The 19,698-nt window shown below is 38.0% G+C and overlaps 3 protein-coding genes across 6 annotated transcripts in view; all 3 read right to left on the bottom strand.

Moving 5' to 3' along the window:
* The window catches only part of zmym4.1 (zinc finger MYM-type containing 4, tandem duplicate 1), a 54,250-nt gene extending 48,339 nt beyond the window's left edge, over window positions 1–5,911 (bottom strand). For 3 of the 4 annotated variants that reach the window (XR_015945151.1, XM_087293997.2, XM_087293999.2), the window contains exon 1: window positions 5,732–5,911. The gene's annotated coding sequence lies outside the window, so the exon portion shown is untranslated. 4 annotated transcript variants of the gene reach the window in all.
* A 2,916-nt stretch (window positions 5,912–8,827) lies between these two features.
* LOC137488547 (uncharacterized) lies at window positions 8,828–19,666 on the bottom strand. The gene is made up of 2 exons (XM_087295966.2): window positions 17,361–19,666; window positions 8,828–11,679 (listed from the first exon to the last, which is right to left on the bottom strand). Exons 1-2 carry the CDS (start codon window positions 17,567–17,569, stop codon window positions 11,148–11,150), a joined length of 741 nt encoding a protein of 246 aa, XP_087152092.1. The 5' UTR covers window positions 17,570–19,666; the 3' UTR covers window positions 8,828–11,147.
* Window positions 19,610–19,698, bottom strand: part of sfpq (splicing factor proline/glutamine-rich) — a 29,400-nt gene continuing 29,311 nt past the window's right edge. The window contains exon 12 of the transcript XR_015515845.2: window positions 19,610–19,698. The gene's annotated coding sequence lies outside the window, so the exon portion shown is untranslated.

Below are 19,698 nucleotides of genomic sequence, written 5' to 3'. Positions count from 1 at the left end.
AAGAGAGAGATATCATTCGCAAGTCCAACAGCGAGTGGGCCTCTCCTCTAGTACTTGTGTGGAAGAAAAGTGGTGACCTCAGAATTTGTGTTGATTACCGTTGGCTGAATTCACGCACTACAAAAGACGCTCACCCTCTTCCTCATCAAGCCGATTGCCTTGCTGCTTTGGGAGGAAATATATTGTTTAGTGCTATGGACCTCACGTCCGGGTTCTATAACATCCCAATGTGTGAGGAAGACAAAAAATTCACAGCTTTTACCACTCCTCTAGGCCTGTATGAATTCAATCGTCTTCCGCAGGGACTGTGCAACAGCCCAGCTAGTTTCATGCGGCTAATGATGAGTGTGTTTGGCGATCAAAATTTTCTTACCCTCTTATGCTACCTGGATGATCTTCTGGTAATGGCTCCCTGTGAAGAAAAGGCACTGGAGAGATTGGAGATGGTCTTTGAGAGGCTGAGTGCTCACGGTTTAAAGCTGGCACCCAAGAAATGTTACTTTCTTAAACGGAGTGTTCGATTTCTTGGCCATGTTGTGGATGAGCACGGTGTTGCAACCGATCCTGACAAAATTGCTGCTATTACCGCAATTGCAGAAAAAGACCTCATGATGGATGATGGAGTTTCACCTTCCCCAAGAAAAATTAAATCATTTCTGGGCATGATTATGTACTACCAACGCTTCATTCCCAATTGCTCCAGCATCGCTAAACCCCTCTTCACATTGACTGCAGCAACTAAAGGAAAAAAAGGTCACTCGAGGGGTAGTGCTGTCTTTAGAAAGCTTAGCCCATCAGATTGGACTAGAGAATGTGCCCTGTCATTTGAACAACTTAAGTCTGATCTTTTGAACTCTGTAGTACTGGCGCACCCTGACTTCTCCCGGCCATTTATTCTCTCAACAGATGCCTCATTAGATGGTATAGGGGCAGTGTTGTCTCAAATCCCTGTGGGAGAGTCGAAGGCGCGGCCAATCGCATTTGCAAGTAAGGCACTATCACGAGCCCAGACCAACTACCCTGCCCACCGCCTCGAGTTTTTGGCACTAAAATGGTCTGTTTGTGACAAATTTAGCCACTGGCTCAAGGGACACCCTTTCACAGTCTGGACAGACAATAATCCCTTGACTTATATTTTGACGAAACCAAAACTCGATGCGTGTGAGCAGAGGTGGGTGGCTAAACTAGCCCCGTACACATTTGACATCCAGTACATACCTGGTCCCAAAAACGTAGTTGCCGATGCACTTAGCCGTCAGCCATTCGTCCAAGTGAGTGACAGACTCGTGACTGAACCTTATCACCATCTCTTGAGGCAGTCTGAAATGATACAAGAAGAAAAAGTACAAGATTCGTTTAGACTCAGTGCAAACAGTCAGTGTTTTGGACATCCAACTGAGCAATGTTCCTTGTCTTCTGATCAAGTTTCAGCTGTCTTTGAATCTCATACCAACTGGGACAAAGGAGCAGAAGGTAGAGCACTTTCCTGGCTCGCTCAAGAAGTGAATCTGATTTTGCCTGCAGGTCAGAACCCCTTACCTGTATACTCTCTGGATGAACTTCGAGAGAAACAAACGAGTGACGATGTGCTCTCAAGAGTTCTTTTCTATGTGTGCCGAGGAAAAAGACCATCTCGGAGAGAAAGAGCAAAGGAGCCTTACAAGGCGCTCAAACTGCTGAAACAATGGGACAGATTAAAGTTGTTAGATGGCATACTTTACCGTATCCGCAAGGATCCTGTGACTAAGGTTGCTCGTTGCCAATTTTTGGTTCCTACTTCTCTGGTCAGTGAGGTTCTGCGTGGCATCCACGATGAAGCCGGTCACCAAGGCCAAGGCAGAACATTGTCTTTGGCTAGACAGAGATTTTCATGGGTTGGCCAAGAGAATGACATTAGAGAATATGTGAGACATTGTCAACGCTGTGTGGTTAGCAAAACCCCTGAACCAGAAGGAAGGGCCCCTTTAGAAAGTATTCGGACAGTCAGGCCACTAGAACTAGTCTGTATAGACTTTTGGTCTGCCGAAAACTCTTCTGGCAAGAGTGTAGACGTTCTAGTGGTAACAGACCACTTTACTAAAATGGCCAATGCATTCCTGTGCAAGAATCAATCTGCATCTCAAGTTGCTCGGCAATTATGGGACAAGTTCTTTTGTGTCTATGGATTTCCACAAAGAATCCATTCAGACCAAGGAGCAAATTTTGAGAGCAGATTGATTAAGGAACTCTTGCAGATTGCTGGTGTACAGAAGTCGCGAACGACAGCATACCATCCGATGGGCAACGGCCAAGTAGAACGGTTTAATCGAACTTTGGGTAACATGATTAGAGCGCTACCCCCGAGAACCAAACAGGACTGGCCACGTATGCTGCAAACTTTGACATTCACCTACAACTGTACCGCACATGAGTCAACTGGTTTTGCACCATTTTACCTCATGTTTGGTCGCATTCCGAGGTTACCCGTCGATTTAATGTTCCAAAGTGTGGAGCGGGATAATACCTTTGCAGATTATGATCAGTATGTGAGGAAATTGATGGATAATCTCAAAGAAGCCATGTTGGTTGCTCAGGTGAACAACTCTGCGAGTCAGCTACGGCAGACCGAGCACTACAACAAAAAAGTCAAAGGCAGAGACATCGAGAAAGGTGATTATGTGCTACTCGCCAACAAAGGAGAACGTGGTCGACGCAAGCTAGCCGACAGGTGGGATTCAACACTGCACGTTGTGTTATCTGTGGACCCGAGATGTCATACTTACCGGATTAAGAATACTCGAACTAATCAGGAGAAAGTTGTTCACAGGAACTTGATTTTACAAAGCAACTTCCTACCCATTGAAGAGCCTAACTCTGAGCAATCTCACACTGATCACGAAACTGATGAGTCTGAAAGTGATGCTACTTTTGTTGAATCAGAGGATACTGATGATGGAAATGATGGACCAGCTCATTCCCCAGTTTGCCCATTGAATTCTTCATCTGATGAAAGAATCAGAGACTCAAATTCTCATACAGGACTAGAGAATATTCTCGACAAGTCAGTCCTTGTTGGAAATGAGGATCAGGAAACTGTTCTGAGTTCTGAGTCTGATCTTTCAGATACAGAAGTAGTGGAGGAAAGTGATCATGATTTGCCTGTGAGAGTTGTTCAGCCTTCGAGTACAGCTCACCCAGTGAGGACTAGGGCTGGCAGATTGGTAAAACCAATAAATAGACTTATCCAAATTATGTCGCAGAAAACCCTGTTGCGCAGCCCTTCTCTTAATCTTCTCTGGACAAAAGCCTCTTAAGTCACATTCATGAACTTCCTGTGAAATCTTTCGTTATTATGGATTAAATGGTGATCATTTGGGGTATCTATGAGGTAGTGTTTATGGCACTTCTTTTTTTGCGAGTAGACACTTGAGAGTCTGGCCAACTTTCTTCTGTCGCTCTCCCAGTAGTTGGGTAACTTTTGTTGCGTGAGGATACAGTGTTTTTATTGAGAGTGATCACATTATCTATTATCTGATAGTAGACTAGTTTTGTGAAGTTCAGGGGGGTGAATGTAGCCAGTAAGGAAGAGGAATGTTTATTTTTTTGATAATATTCGGGAATGAACTTCCCAAAACTAAAAAAAACTATTCATTTATGTATTATATGCCTACCGGGCGTTGGAACCTTATTTCGACACTTGTTTAAGTGGGACCGCAATTAGTGTTGCACGCTTTGCTCTCGGAGAGCGCGGGAGAGTTGCGTCAGCCTCAGTCGGAGTCCAGCCGCTGACGGGGAAAGACGTGTAAAAGTTTCTCCTGCAATTGTGTTTGCATTGGTATGTTAATATAGTCTGTTCAATTGAAGTTCATATAATGTTGCATAAAATATGTTTAGGATTGTTTTTATTCAGTAAGTTTATAATATTGAGATAAACCTGAGATTTATGCGAGTTTAATATTGTACACAGTGTGTGTGAAAGGAGAGGAAAGCGTGGAGAGTTTCTTATTGAGTGTCCCACATGTGTTTCAGGTATGTTTCATGTAAAACTGTTATGTGTGAATCTTTTTATGATGTTTTAGCATTTTGCTTGTTCTCAAAAAATGTATAATTGACTATCTGAATCTAAATTCTGCTTGTATGTAATTGTGTGTTGCGTGGTGAATAAGCCTAATTGTTTGAGAACATTAATTGCTGTTTTTTTGGGAATATAAATTTGATTTTGCACTTCGAGTACAATTGTAAAGAGCAACACCACTTATTTTCACTTTATTTTTATTTCATTTAAACAAATACATATTTTTCATGAGTATTATTGTACAGTGTTATACAGTCAGCCTCAGTCGGAGTCCAGCCGCTGACGGGGAAAGACGTGTAAAAGTTTCTCCTGCAATTGTGTTTGCATTGTGTGTGTGAAAGGAGAGGAAAGCGTGGAGAGTTTCTTATTGAGTGTCCCACATGTGTTTCAGGGACCAATAAATACATGACGCAAAGCTGTCCTGCTGTTTCCGGTGTGATTATTGGTTATGTACAGATTGGGATCTGCTACATATATATATATATATATATATATATATATATATATATATATATATATATATATATATATACAATTGAAGTCAGAATTATTAGCCCCCCCACCCCCTCCCCCCTTAATTCTTTTAAAATATTTCCCAAACGGTGCTTAACATTCATGCATTCATTAATTTTCAGCTTATTCCCTTTATTAATCTGGGGTCGCCACAGCGAAATGAACCGCCAACTTATTCAGCATATGCTTTACACTGCAGATGCCCTTCCAGCTGCAACCTATCACTGGGAAGCACCCATTCACATTTATTCACACACATGTACAACGGACAATTTTAGCTTACCCAATTCACCTATAGCACGTTAGATAGATAGAAAGTGGTTTTTACTACAGTAAACAGGGGGGTTGAGCCTATTTAGCTTGCTCACAACTCAAATGGCTGTGCCTATCTATGTAATACAGTGGAATACTAGTATACAACCCATATTAAACAAACATTTTAAGTGTATTAATATTAATTACTACTTATACATGTAATATTAGGCTTTATATATATATATATATATATATATATATATATATATATATATATATATATATATATATAATTTTTTTTAACATTATAAGAAGCTGAGCCCCTCTAAAATTAAACCATAAAGGAATAAATTTAATCCTAAAATCGTCCTTGATTCTTACATTCTTAACTTGCCATAAATAATATCATTTCTGAGGGTATTCTTTGCCAATAATAAATATATGAGACGCCAATGACTGTCAAAGTAAAACATTGTTCAGTCAAATTAATAGTGATTATGTTATTTTGAAGTCGTACTTGCATGTGATTTCAGACCCAATATTCAAAGTACCATGGTAAACAATGATGGGAGCTGTCACAATTTGTCACTGTACGAATGTGTGAATTTTAAACCAACTTTAACGTTACCTCAATCTCCGGTAAATAAATCATTCTCAGACCATTCTCCCCTTAAATTCGCTTTAACCCTTGTTTGTATTAAATAGGAGCCTGTCTATTGTGCTCAACACGACAATACAACTATAAAATCCTCCATTATGTGGATTTAAAACATGAATGCACATCAATATTTAACCAGAATATCGTGTACAAGTGAGCAATACTGCAAGACCTGCATGTTTCTGCAGCGAATCTCTGCACAAATGATAAACAACACGCGGGCCACTGTCGCCAACTGTTTACATACTCACTTTAAAGCACTCAAGCGTGTTCGGTCGACAAGCCTCCTCAGATGAGTAATAGCACACGACGTTTGCAGGACGCACGATAGCTCACTTCTGCATCAATACATCAGATGAGGGGATAAAGTTAAACTGGACCAACTAGCTGGAAAGACTAGCAGGCTCTCCCGCGAAACCACTTCCCCCTATGCGTGCAGCAGGGAATTATGGGAGATGCGCACAACACGCGTGGTGGGGTTGTTGCTAGAAGAGATACAGCTGCGGCCTGAAATTAACGATAATTGTTTATTAAATGTTCATTTATTGTATTTTATTAACCCCTAACCCTACCTCAAACAGTAATGTAAAAACAGTATAACGAGTATTGTGCACATTATTTATTACTTTGCCCATTAAATTGTATTTTTAACGTCTACCCCACCCTAATTATGTTTACATAAAAAATAAAAAGTAACTAACGAAAATTATTTATAGTATTTAATTAAATTATCAATTATTTGTGTTTTATTAACGTCTGCCCCTACCGTAATGTAAAAACAGAAATACTGCGTTCACATTATTTATTAAATTGCCCATTAACTTGCATTTTATTATCGTACACCACTACCCCAAACCTCGCAGATAATTAAAAAAATATTAATTATTGTTGTACAGTGTCCTAAAAATGCTATATTGGCGTGCGTACCCGCAGCTGTATCCCGTTTAGATTTTACCGCGTTTTGTGGTCGTCGTTGACTTGTTACAGCGAATCTATTCCTTCGAGCAGTTCACTTCAAATAGTCATTAGCAATAAATTATAAATGTTTTCAGTGATTTTTCGTATTCATTTACATTGATTTAGAATGAATAAAATAAGTAATAAACATGTTAAGGTGGTTGATTAAAACCATAGCTATGGATTAAAACAACTAATCAAACCATTTTTATGTAAACAGCAGTTAACTCTTATTGATTTCTTCCATTTTTAAAAAACATTTAAAGACGAAGCTCTTGTGAGGTTGTTAATCGTGTGTATGTTTTTGTTTGCATAATTCAATCATTAAAACTATTTGTAATGAGCAGATAATCTACATTACTCATGACCATGTGCTGTGAAGAATTCCACCAATCAAGAAGTTCTCTGTGAAAAGAGCGGCAAAAAGCACCGATAATCCACACACTCTAAAATTTGTATTTAAGATTGTCTTTTAATCAAACTTAAACAAGTTATTTCAATATCAACTACTTTTAATATTACAATATTACATCGGGGCTGCATGGTGGCGCAGTGGGTATCACATTTGCCTCACAGCAAAGGTCGATGGTTCAAGCCTTGGCTGGATCAGTTGGCGTTTCTGTGTGAAGTTTGCATGTTCTCACCGTGTTCGCGTAGGTTTCCTCCGGTTGCTCCGGTTTCCCCCACAAGTACAAAAAACATATGCTGGATAAGTTCTATCCGCTGTGGGACCCCAGATAAATAAAGGGACTAAGCCATTAAGAAAATGAATAAATGAACAATATTACACCAGGGCGACATGATGGCTCGGTGGTTTGCACTTCCACCTCACAGCAAGAAGGTCGCTGGTTCAAGTCCCGGCTGGGCCAGTTGGTATTTCTGTGTGGAGTTTGCATGTTCACCCTGTGTTGGCGTAGGTTTCCTCAGGTTGCTCCGGTTTCCCCCACAGTCCAAAGACATGCGCTATAGGGGAATTGAAAAAGCTAAATTGGCCATAGTGTATGTGTGTGAATGAGTGTGTATAGATGTTTCCCAGTACTGGGTTGCAGCTGGAAGGGCATCAGCTGTGTAAAACATGTTGGAATAGGCTAGTTGGTGGTTCATTCCCCTGTGGCGACCCCTAATGAATAAAGGGACTGAGCCGAAGGAAAATTAAAGACTGAATATTACACTGTAACTTTTCATTTATTCGCAAAGCTTCATGGGATTGTAGTTTTTTTTCCATTGTTCTTTTTTAAATGATTATTATTTTATGCAAAGTTAAGTATCTTACAAGGTTATAATATATTCCATAAAACAAACACCAAACATTAAGTTATATGAATAGTGACTATATATTGTTTAGCCCACATCCCCCAGTTAGGTGTGAATAGGTATTTATAATGCTGCCTTGAGTTCTTTAGTTTTGCGGATTTTAAATCAAACTGGACGCAGTGGCGCAGTAGGTAGAGCTGTCGCCTCACAGCAAGAATGTTGCTGGTTCAAGCCTCGGCTGGGTCAGTTGGCGTTTCAGTGTGGAGTTTGCATGTTCTCCCTGCATTCGCGTGGGTTTCCTCTACAGTCCAAAGACATGCGGTACAGGTAAATTGGGTAGGCGTATGAGTAGTGTATGAGTGTGTATGGATGTTTTCCAGAGATGGGTTGCAGCTGGAAGGGCATCCACTGCGTAAAACATATGCTGGATAAGTTGGCAGTTCATTCCGCTGTGGCGACACCAGACTAATAAAGGGACTAAGCCGAAAAGAAAACAAACGAATGAATGAAATCAACCTGAAGTACTTCTGATTTCTAGTAATTTTTTGATTTACTTTCACTGCATAAGTGCCCTCCAGCATCGTGAATCTCGTCTCTCCATCACCCCCCTCCCAACACTACTGAAATAGTCACTGAAAAAGCCATTTTGAAACTACAAACATGGCAGATGCAAAAGACTACGTTAATGATTATAGCCAGTTTGTCTGCAGTCAGTAAGTCATTAACTTTTGATCGCATCATGCAAACATCCAAGAAAATTCTCGGCATTAAAAACCTGCTAAAAATGACAGATTAACATCCACAGTTTAGGAACTTAAATAAATGTGGAGGATATGAAGATGATCAACAGGGTAATTTAATTAGGTGGGAGAACCATTAATCAATGTTCTCTATTAATGATGTTAACTTCTTCTCAAAAACAGTGGGCTTACTTTTTTTGTGGTGACCAAGGGATGGCTACAAACTGAACACTGAAACTGAACTCACAAAATCGAAAAAATAAATTAAATAATGAATTCGTCAGCACTCTCTCTCTCTCTTTCTATATATATATAGCATATGTATATGTAGCATGCACATTGTAAGGGCAATATGCTGAATTTTGTTTTATTGTACAGTAGAACTCTGTCACAACATACAATCGTTACCGTTTTTCTTTATTTTTAAAGGTGTTTTGATTTTATTGTGAACATATACAAAAAATACACATTTTGTAGTTCAGAATGATGTCCAACTTGTTATATCTGTATAACCAAAGTTATCAATATGATATACTATGAACGTGAATCTGTGAATGCGCCACAGCCTCTCCTGCCTGAAACACATTTATTGCATTAACTTTCGTTTACTTTAGTTATACTGAACTGTGAATCTCTCAATTAACTGATATTGGATCCTTGTTAACTTACACAGTGAATTATAAACATCACTCCTCAAAATGAGCAAGCAAACTTAATCAAAAACTATAATAAATATCATAATTTCATCTTTAACTTGAAAACATATTCTCTTGCCTTTTTGTCGTCCTCAATCTGAAAATAGCTTGCGCTGGCAGCCAAACTCAAATTAAAACACTTTAAACGAATGAGATGTCAAACAGAAACTGCCAGTATAGCAAATATAAATTTGGGGTGGGATCTGAGGTGGCCAATTAAAATCAAGCAATTATTTTATCATTCATATCCTCTGTTCAAGTGAATAAAGTGCTTTAATGATCCAAATATTTTCAGTTTTTGTAAAATAACAAGACAACCTGAATGTCAAGAAAACGTTCCAGGGTAACCAACAGAGAACATTCTGGAAACTATTTTGGTAAATTATTTTTTTCAGTTCTCAGTTTAGATCCAGTTTAATTCTTACTGGATTAGAATGAAGACTAAAACCAACACAGGCTCATTGTGAACATATACCCCCATAAACATTTTTGGAGAGCGTAAATTACGTAGCCAGAGCTACGTATGCCTGCGTTTTGTCTATAAAATGAACTGTACGGGGCACCATTGGTTTCCGTTTTTTCCCCTGCTACTAGCTTGGCTTACCAGACCGCGACAACAGGGTTTCAGTCTGTCAAAGAACAGATCCAAAGAGCAGGTTAAATCAAAAACAAATTCAAAAAATAAACAAGTAAATGACCAAGTAAGTATCCACTTTTGCTCCGCTTCAAATCATGTGTACAGAGTCCGTTTGGGAAACAGCGTCTATTTACTAATATGGAGCGCATTTGACAGTCATACACGCTGAACAGACTGTTTTAAAAGGGGTAACGGCGTCTGTAATGGAAAGGAAGGGAATACAGATGTTTTTATATTTATTTCAATATGTTTTTATACCTAAACAAAATGAGAGCATAGAACATATTCATATTCAAGAGCAAGGGGTGCCCCCTGGTGCTTCAGCAGTGTGGGTTGTGTATAAGGAGGAAAGGCTCTTTAATGTTTATTGCCAGGCTTCATAGAAAGATTAAAATATCTAAACAATTCCCAGAAAAAACGAGAGGGTTGACGGGTATGTTGGGTGGGCAATTGGTTGATCAGTCAGTCAGTCAACGGCGGCCTATGCTGGATTTACACGAGAACAGAAAGGCACTGCAAGAGGGGAAAAAAAGCTTACACATCGCCCTCTAGTGGTTATGTGAAAAGGAAAACAAAAACTTAAAAAAAAAATGTACCTCCTGGAACGTATTTGGCGCTCTCCAGAAATGTATATAGGAGTACATATCAATAATGAGAGTCTGGGTTAACTAAAACTCAAGTCATCATCTTTAAAGTGACAGTTCACCCAAAAATGAAAATTCTGTCATCATTTACTCCGCATCTGTGTTTTAAACCAGTTAGCGTTTCTTTCTTCAGGCCAACGCAAATGAATAAGATATTTTGCAGAATGTTGAAAACCAGCAGCTGCTGACCTCCATATCTAGATGCCATTGGCTGCCAGTTTCCAACATTGTTCAAAATATCTTCTTTTTGTTCAACATAAAAAAAAATAATAAAAAAATAAAGTAAAAATAATGAGAGTACATTTTCATGTTTGGGTGAACTAACTAACCCAGGGGTGGGCAATCTCGGTCCTGGAGGGCCAGTGTCCTGCACAGTTTAGCTCCAACCCTATTCAAACAGACCTCCCTATAGAGTTCAAGTGATCTTGAAGACATTGATTAGTTTGTTCAGGTGTGTTTGACTAGTGTTGGAACAAAACTCTGCAGGGACACCGCCGCCGGCCCTCGAGGATCAAGTTTGCCCATCCCTGAACTAACACTTTAACCACTGCAGTTCTTCCTTTAGGATTAATAACATTTTATTTAAAATCGACTGTATTTTTACACACTAATGTATATCAGTACATAACACCTATAATTTAGTTTAATTATAATGTCTAACAATCATTCACACATGTTGCATGAGAGCAAACAGTCCTCTAGTTAAACAGACATGCATCAAAAAACTCATAGGCCTGACACTACGAGGACGTTAACTGTACCATTTCCCCCATCAGCGACTTTCCTCTACTGCACTGTTTGGGGGTCTTTGCATCTCTCTGAAGCCTCAAGCTGGTGATTTTGTTGTCCAGCTCGTCCATGAATCCCTCATCCACAGACTCGCTGTCTCTGTCGTCCTCCAGTGAGGCGCCCTCTACAGGCAGAAACACATGCAGCTGCGTGCGGGACGAGGAGGACATGTTTGAATGCTGGCTCAGGACACAGGTTTTTCCCCTGATAGATAATGTTTCGGGGTTTACGGGCTTGCTGAAGGGCCTGACGAGCGGCTGCGGGACTCTGTTTTCTGTGGTTCTCCTCTGAGCGCGAGTAAGTGTCTGTGCAGGTTTGGGTATCGGCCTGAGAGGCTGGGAGAAACGCATGTACACTTGATTGTAGTCCTCAGGGCACTTGCTGGAGGGGAGAGACGGAGCGCGGTTGCGTAAAAATGGACCACGGTTTTTGGACTGAAAATCTGCCCTCTGGCCTGGAGTGAACAGGGAGGGCTCACTGATGCTGGGAAAACAGATCGGAAACAATGTTAATAAGAATATTTCAGTGTAAAAAGTTTTTTTCGGAGAATTAATTCATTACTGAAGAATGGTCCCACAGGTGACATTAACTAATGTTCTTACCAATGACTGTATAAATATTCTTACACTGGAATTAATCATTTGTTACAATGCACGTATTGTGTAAATACATGTTTTTACATTGCACTTATTGTTGGTTAAACACATGCAATCTATTTTTTACATTAGTAATTACACTGTTGACCATCCTTTAAAGCAGGGGTCACCAACCCAGTTCCTGGAGAGCTACCTTCCTGCAGAATTCAGTCCCAACCCTGATGAAACACACCTGAACCAATTAATAGTACCTAAAGCAGCACTTAATAATTACAAACAGGTGTGTTTGGTCAGGGTTGCAACTGAAATCTGCAGGAAGGTAGCTCTCCAGGAACAGGGTTGGTCACCCCTGCTTTAAACCTTAACCCACCCTCATATATCACCAGACCTGCCCCTAACTCTACCAGTATCCCATCTAAAGTGCATCAGAAGTGTTCTGCAGTACATCATCAACACAGTAATTGCATTGTAATTTAGGGGCACCTAATGTAAAAGGGAACCAAAAAGTATGTAAGACTGTGTTAAAGAACAAAAACATAAATAGGATGAAAGATTTTTATTTCAGCATTTTAAGACATTGACAAGAAATACACATTGAGCACAAAATCAAATATGAACATTTTTGAAGACTGGAGACACACATTTATATATATACACAGATGAAGTCAGAATTATTAGCCCCCCTTTGATTTTTTAAAATATTTCCCAAATGATGTTTAACAGAGCACAGTTTCACAGTATGTCTGATAATATTTTTTATTCTGGAGAAAGTCTTATTTGTTTTATTTCGGCTAGAATAAAAGCATTTTTCAATTTTCTAAAAAAACATTTTAAGGCCAAAATTATCAGTCCCCTTTAAGCTATTTTGTTTCGATAGTCTACAGAACAAAGCATCGTTATACAATAACTTGCCTAATTACCCTAACCTGCCTAGTTACCCTAATTAACCTAGTTAAGCCTTTAAATGTCACTTTAAGCTGTATAGAAGTGTCTTGAAAAATATCTAGTCAGACATTATTTACTGTCATCATGGCAAAGATAAAATAAATCAGTGATTAGAAATGAGTTATTAAAACTATTATGTTTAGAAATGTGTTGGAAAAAAATCTATTTTCCAATTAACAGAAATTGGGGAAAAATAAACATCGGGGCCTTTAATTCAGGAGGCTAATAATTCTATACATACACACGTACATACACTAACTGACAAATGTCTTGTCGCTGATCCCAGTTGTAAGAGCAACAAATAATAACTTGACTTCTTGTTGATCATTTGGAAAAGTGGCAGAAGGTTGATTTTTCTGATGAAATATCTGTTGGACTGCATCCCAATCATCACAAATATTGCAGAAGACCTATTTGACACAAGATTCTTATAGAAATCAGTCAAGTTTGGTGAAGGAAAAATTATGGTTTAGGTTACATTCAGTATGGGGGCGTGTGAGAGATCTGCAGAGTGGATGGCAACATTAACAGCCTGAGGTATCAAGACATCTGTGCTGCCCATTACATTACAAACCACACGAGAGGGCAAATTCTGGATAGCGCTCCTCTTACCTCAGCCTCCACATCAAAGTTCCTGAAAGCAGAGAAGATCAAGGTGCTCCAGGATTGGCCAGCCCAGTCACCGGACATGAACATTATTGAGCATTTTTCTGGTAAGACGAAGAAGGAGGCATTGAAGATGAATCTAAAGAATCTTGATGAACTCTGGGAGTCCTGCAAGAACGCTTTCAGACATTCCAGATGACTTTATTAATAAGTGATTTGAGTCATTGCAGAGATGTATGGATGCAGTCCTCCAAGCTCATGGGAGTCATACACTATATTAATTCTGTTTCCACTGCAGCATGACTTTATATTCTATACTGGACATTATTTCTGTTAAAGACAACTTTTGACTAAGCAAAGTCAGACCTTACTGTCCTAATTAAATAATTACAAGTCAAGGCATGATCACATTTTATTTTGGTAAAATAAGCATAATCTAGAGGCCTTTGCCTTTCATATAAGCCACATCTAATACCAAATGATCAACTAGAAGTCAAGTTATAATTCTTTTCCTAAAACTTGGATAGGCGACAAGACTTTTGTCAGGTAGTGTACAGACACACACACAGCTATGACAATTTTTCACAATAGTACTGTTTTTTGTAATAACACTTATTTAGAATATGCAGATGAGCCTTTGAGACTTAATAAGTATGTGTGAGATAAATTAGATGAAATAGAATAATCTATTAAACTACATAAGATGATATTAAAATGAAAAATGTATAACATACACTGACTGAAACATTAATATAGAAAAGTATTTGTGAGTGAATAAGATACTTTGCGATTGTGTGTTGTAAGATCAGTACTAAGATTAAGAAAATTTGCTGCCTGTTTGTCATGTGCATTTGGCAAATATACTAATTTTAGCACATTTTCACTAACAGTTTTGCAAACTAACAAACAAAAAAGCTTGCTAGGTAGGATTGCTTGAGGGTTGAAAGTAAAAACAGCGTGACACCCCAGAAAGGTCAGTTGGGATTTCAATGTGGAGTTTGCATATTCTCCCCGTGTTGGCGTGGGTTTCCTCCAGGTGCTCCGGTTTCCCCCACAGTCCGAAAACATGCAGTAAAGGGAAAACTGAATTAACTAACATATTCTGGAATAGTTGGCGGTTCATTCCACTGTGGCGACCACTAAGATAGAGACTAAGCCCAAGGAAAATGAATGAATGAATGTTAAATAATGATATTTTGGGGGAAAAAGATGTACTTTCTGCTTGATTCACAGTGTCCAGCACACATTGTACTGCCGCCCGAGAAGCCCAGTGAACATTAGCTGCTGTCACTGGATAATCAGTGTAATATAGCTGCTGTTTTTTTTCCAGCGAGCTCGCTGGGTGTGTTGACATGTAAGAGGAATGATTCTAAAGTTTCAAGAGGTTTCATTCTCCATTGTGCACAGCGGATTTGACACTTCCTGTTATTGCCTGATGAAGAGACGCGTCTGCACTTACACGTGAACAGAAAGTTTCATTCAAACCACTTTAAAATAAAAAAGGCTCCAATTCTAGGGAGTGAATTGCTTCATTTAAATGAATAGTTCACCCCAAAACACAAACGTTTACAATTTCATTCATTCATTTTCCTTCAGCTTAGTCTCTTCAGGGGTCCCCACAGCGGAATGAACTGCCAACATATCCAGCATATGTTTTATGCAGCGGATGCCCTTCCAAATGCAACTCAGTACTGGGAAACACTCATATACACTCATTCACTATGACCAATTTAGCTTATTCAATTTCCCTATAGTGCATGTGTTTGGACTGTGCACTCTAAAAAACCGCTAGGTTAAAAACCACATTTGGGTTGTTTTGGTAACCCAGCATTGGGTAAAAAGGGAACAAACCCCACACGTATACGTTGTGATTTTTTTAACCCAACTATTAATTAAAAATGACTACACTGCTGGGTTTTAGGTAACCAAAAATGGGTCAGAAATTGAATCAAGAAACTGGTGATTAAAATGACTAAAATAAAAACAATTCTACAGCAATGCATACTTCAGTAATGGAGTTTTATTTACGACAAAACATATATAAAATGTGTCCATATGAGTTTAAGACTTTTCCTGATCTCCACCTCAGCATTAACCCTTTGACTGTCTGCTCTACCAAATGGTTGACCATGCTTTGTCTGTTTTGAAAAACGACTGTTAAAATACTTAAAAAATAAAGATGATTTAATATTCAAAAATGTTTTATTTTTAATATATACATATTTTTAAAAATAAATTGGTCTTGCGCTTAATTGTTTTCAGATTTTTCATAGTATATGTCAGGAACACCAAGAGGAAACGTACGTCAACACGGTGAGAACATGCAAACTTCACACAGAAATGCCTACTGACCCCGCCGGGACTTGAACCAGCGACCATCTTGCTGTGAGGCGACAGTGCTAACCACTGGGCCCCCATGTCGCTTTTGTTAAGATATTTTGAAGAGAGCTGAAAATCTGTCTCACATTGACTTACATAGTAGGAAAAACAAATACTCCAGGAGTCAATGGTTTCCAAAAGATCATCTTTTGTGTTCAACAGAAGAAACTCAAACATGTTTGGAACAAGTTAAAATAATTTAAGACTGAAAAAGACATGTCAAGGTTAAAATGAAAATGAAGTTCACACAATTTAACAGCACTAAAAATACAGGTTTCACACAATTGCTTCAGGTTGTCTCAACACAAATTGTTCAAGTTAACTTAATTGTTTAAGCAGATTGAACACAAAACAATTATGTTGTCCCCCCAAAAAACTCAAGTTGAAAAAGTTAGTGAACTCATTGCCTTCAAATTATTTAGTAATTAAACTATGTGCACAATTATAAAAATTAATTTAAGTCATCTAAACAGTTCTAAAATACAACAAAAATATTTAGTCTTCAAGTCTTACAAAGTTTAACTTAATATTTTTAGTTAATTTGATTGATGCAAGTAATGATGACTAGATAAGTTCATTAGAATCAACAAAAAAGTTTAGGACAGCAAGATTTCTTTTACAGTGTAAACAAAAAACAATTGTTTGTTTAAACTACTTATTTTAAAACAAGCTGAAAAAACACAATTCTTGAGTGTCTGGACAGCTTAATTGTTCTATGTTCAATCCACTTTTATCAGTAAAAACTCATAAGATGACTTATTTCATTCGTGTTACCCCAAGACAAATCAATTTTGCAGAACCAAGGATTTTTTTTTAGCCATACTTGAAAAAGACAATTAAGACCCGTTAGAAATTATTTTTGACCTACAACTAAATATTTAATTGAATTTAAGACTTAAGACACCCTGTTGCTAAATTTAAAGCCATAGCTTAGCTAAAAAAAAGAAAACATAATTATCCTTTACTTACCCACAAATAGATTCACTAATTTTTGAGTTTGCTCAACACAAAACAGTGTATTTTGAAGATTTTATGGAAACCAGAAGTCATTGACATACATAGCAAGTTGAAAAAAAAAAAATACTAACATTTTTCAAAATAGCTTTCTTTCATGTTTGACAGAAAACAAGAAACTCAACCAGGTTTAAATAAATAACAGAACATTAAACTTTTGAGTGAACTATCCCTTTAAAAATACTAGAAAAATGTAATAATGTCAAGACAACAAATATTTTAATGTAACTTATTTTAATAAGACAGTCAGGCTTCAACTAAATCGTTTAGGTCTTACAGTTTAATTTAATATTTCTAGTCAGTTTGATCGATGCAAGTTCAGATGACGAAGTTAATTTGAATCAACTAAATGAAGGCAGCAAGAAAATTAGTTTAAACTACTTATTTAAAACAAGCTGAAACGACACAATTCTTCAGTTTTCTTTTGGGAAATGTTCATAGTTTTATTTTCAATCCACTTAAATTTGTAAAAACTCATAACTCATTTCCCTCATGTTGTCTAAACACATTGATTGTGTGGAGCCCAGCATTTTGTCTGCAGTGTGCAATTAATGGCTTTTCTCAAATTGATCCTGTGCTCCCAGTTCAGAGCCCCAGACCTGGAGGCGCCAGGTATCATCTTACCTGAGAGGCACAGTGGTGGTCCGACCATGTGTTGATCTGGATAATGAAGGAAGCCTGAAATCATCCCTGATCCGTGCGCCGGGAAGAGGAAGCGCTGAGCCGGACAGCAGGTACGTCTGGACCAGACTGCGGTTTCTCTGCATCGCCCACTGATGCTTCAACTCCACCGTGCTCATGTTGAGTCCAGAAGCTCCTTTGGCAGCACTCATGTCTGAACGGACGGCACCAGACACACTGCAGCCGCCCCTCAGGGGTGCATGTGTTCACATACGATGATCAATCATTCATGAGCATTAAAAATACATCAGGCAAGCCCATTGGTCGCACACCACCAAATTCTGCCTCCCAGTCTCCCTTTCCCCTTGTTCAGTCATCAGCTTACAGTGCAAAGAAACACTACAGCATTTCTTAGAGATGCTGGAGCAGACTTGATACTTATATTTAGTTTAATTAATCCCAATATAGGCGGTTCATTCCGCTGTGGCGACCACGGATTAATAAAGGGACAAAGCCAAAAATAAAATAAATGAATGAATAATCCCAATATAACAATTAAAGTGATGGTCCACCCAAAAGTGACTTATGAATTTACATGTTTCAAACATATTTGAGTTTCTTTCTTCAGTTGAACACAACAGAAGATATCTAAAGAAAGCTGGAATCTATTGGCTTCTATTGTATTTCTTTTCCCTACTATGGAAGTCAATGGTTACAGGTTTTCAGCATTCTTCAAAATATTTCCTTTAGTGTTCAAAGGAATAGTAAAAAAAGAAAAGCTTTGGGAGCACTTGAGTAAATGGTGAGGATATCGTCAAAGAAACTATGTAAGTCAATGGTTACAGGTTTTCATCTCCTTTAGTGTTCAAGAGAATAGAAATGTATAAAGCTTTCAAACCACTTAAGTGAAGAAACAGTCAGGAAATTGTCAAAGAAGCTGAAAGTCAATGGTTACAGCTTTTCAGCCTTCTTCAAAGTGTCTTCTTTAATGTTTAAGAGAACAGAAAAGAAACAAAGCTTTGGCATCACTTGAGTGAACAGTGAATAAATTGTCATAAATGAATTTTGGAAGTCAATGGTTAAAGGTTTTCAGCATTCTTCAAATTATCTTCTTTAGTGTTTAAGAAAATAGAAAAGAAACGTATAAAGCTTTGGAAGCACTTGAGTGAATAAATAGTGAGTAAATTGTCAAAGAAACTATGGAAGTCAATGGTTACAGGTTTTCAGCATTCTTCAAATTATCTCCTTTAGTGTTTAAGAGAATAGAAATGTATAAAGTTTTGCAACCACTCGAGTGAATAAATTGTCAGAAACTATGGAAGTCAATGGTTACAGGTTTTCAGCATTCTTCAAATAATCTTCTTTAGTGTTCAAGAGAATAGAAAATAAACGTATAAAGCTTTGGAAAAGCTTGAGTGAATAAATAGTGAGCAAATTGTCAGAAACTGGGAGTCAACATTACAGGTTTTTAGCATTCTTCAAATTATCTCATTTAGTGTTCAAGAGAATAGAAAAGAAATGTATAAAGCTTTGAAAGCACTTGAATGAATAAATAGTGAGTAACTTGTCAAAGAAACTATGGAAGTCAATGGTTACAGGTTTTCAGCATTCTTCAAAGTATCTTCTTTAGTGTTCAAGAGAATAGAAAAGGAACTTAAGCTTTGAAACCATTTTTAGTGAAGAAATAGCGAGTAAATTGTCACTTTTGGATGAGTTATCCCTTTTAAATGTTTCTTGTATTAGAAAAGAATGCATGTAGCAACAGTATATAGTTTAACACTAACCTAATTACTGAATGATATAGAGTGACTGTCTAATTTTCAGTCTAAAACTATGAATTTAGTATGTTATTGAAAGTCCTGCACTTTAAATGGTCATTATTTGGTGTATTTGTTGAAAAAAACACTGGTGGAAACCCATCTAACCCACATTCACTGTAGCAATCGTTGCAGACTGCAGGTTTGTTTTCCTTTTTGATCTTTTTCCAGAAGTAGGCATCAGCCAATGGGACACAACAGTGATAAAACAAGAGAAACATAGCACCTTGACCTTAATTGATACTGGACAGCAGCCTGGGTGCTACTGGGTTACAGAGGTCTGTCTGTGTTTATAGACCTAGCGAACTCTCCAACACACAAAGTGTTTTTCCTCTCACTCCGCAGTTTAAGTAATAGACTGATATGCTAATCTAAAATGCCAACATTCTGATAAAGGTACGTGATTATCATTAAAAAGAAAAGCTTAAACAATCATAGAAGGAATTTTAAGTTTATTTAAAAAAAAATAGATATATTTGAGGCATCCAGAGCCATCTGCCAGATTGCGCCAGTCTCCAACACGT

Source organism: Danio rerio, chromosome 19, assembly GCF_052040795.2.
Source record: "Danio rerio strain M-AB ecotype USA chromosome 19, GRCz13ab, whole genome shotgun sequence".
Taxonomy (NCBI): Eukaryota; Metazoa; Chordata; class Actinopteri; order Cypriniformes; family Danionidae; genus Danio; species Danio rerio.
Note: the sequence above shows the minus strand (reverse complement) of the source record. Positions and strands in the feature narration are given on the sequence as shown.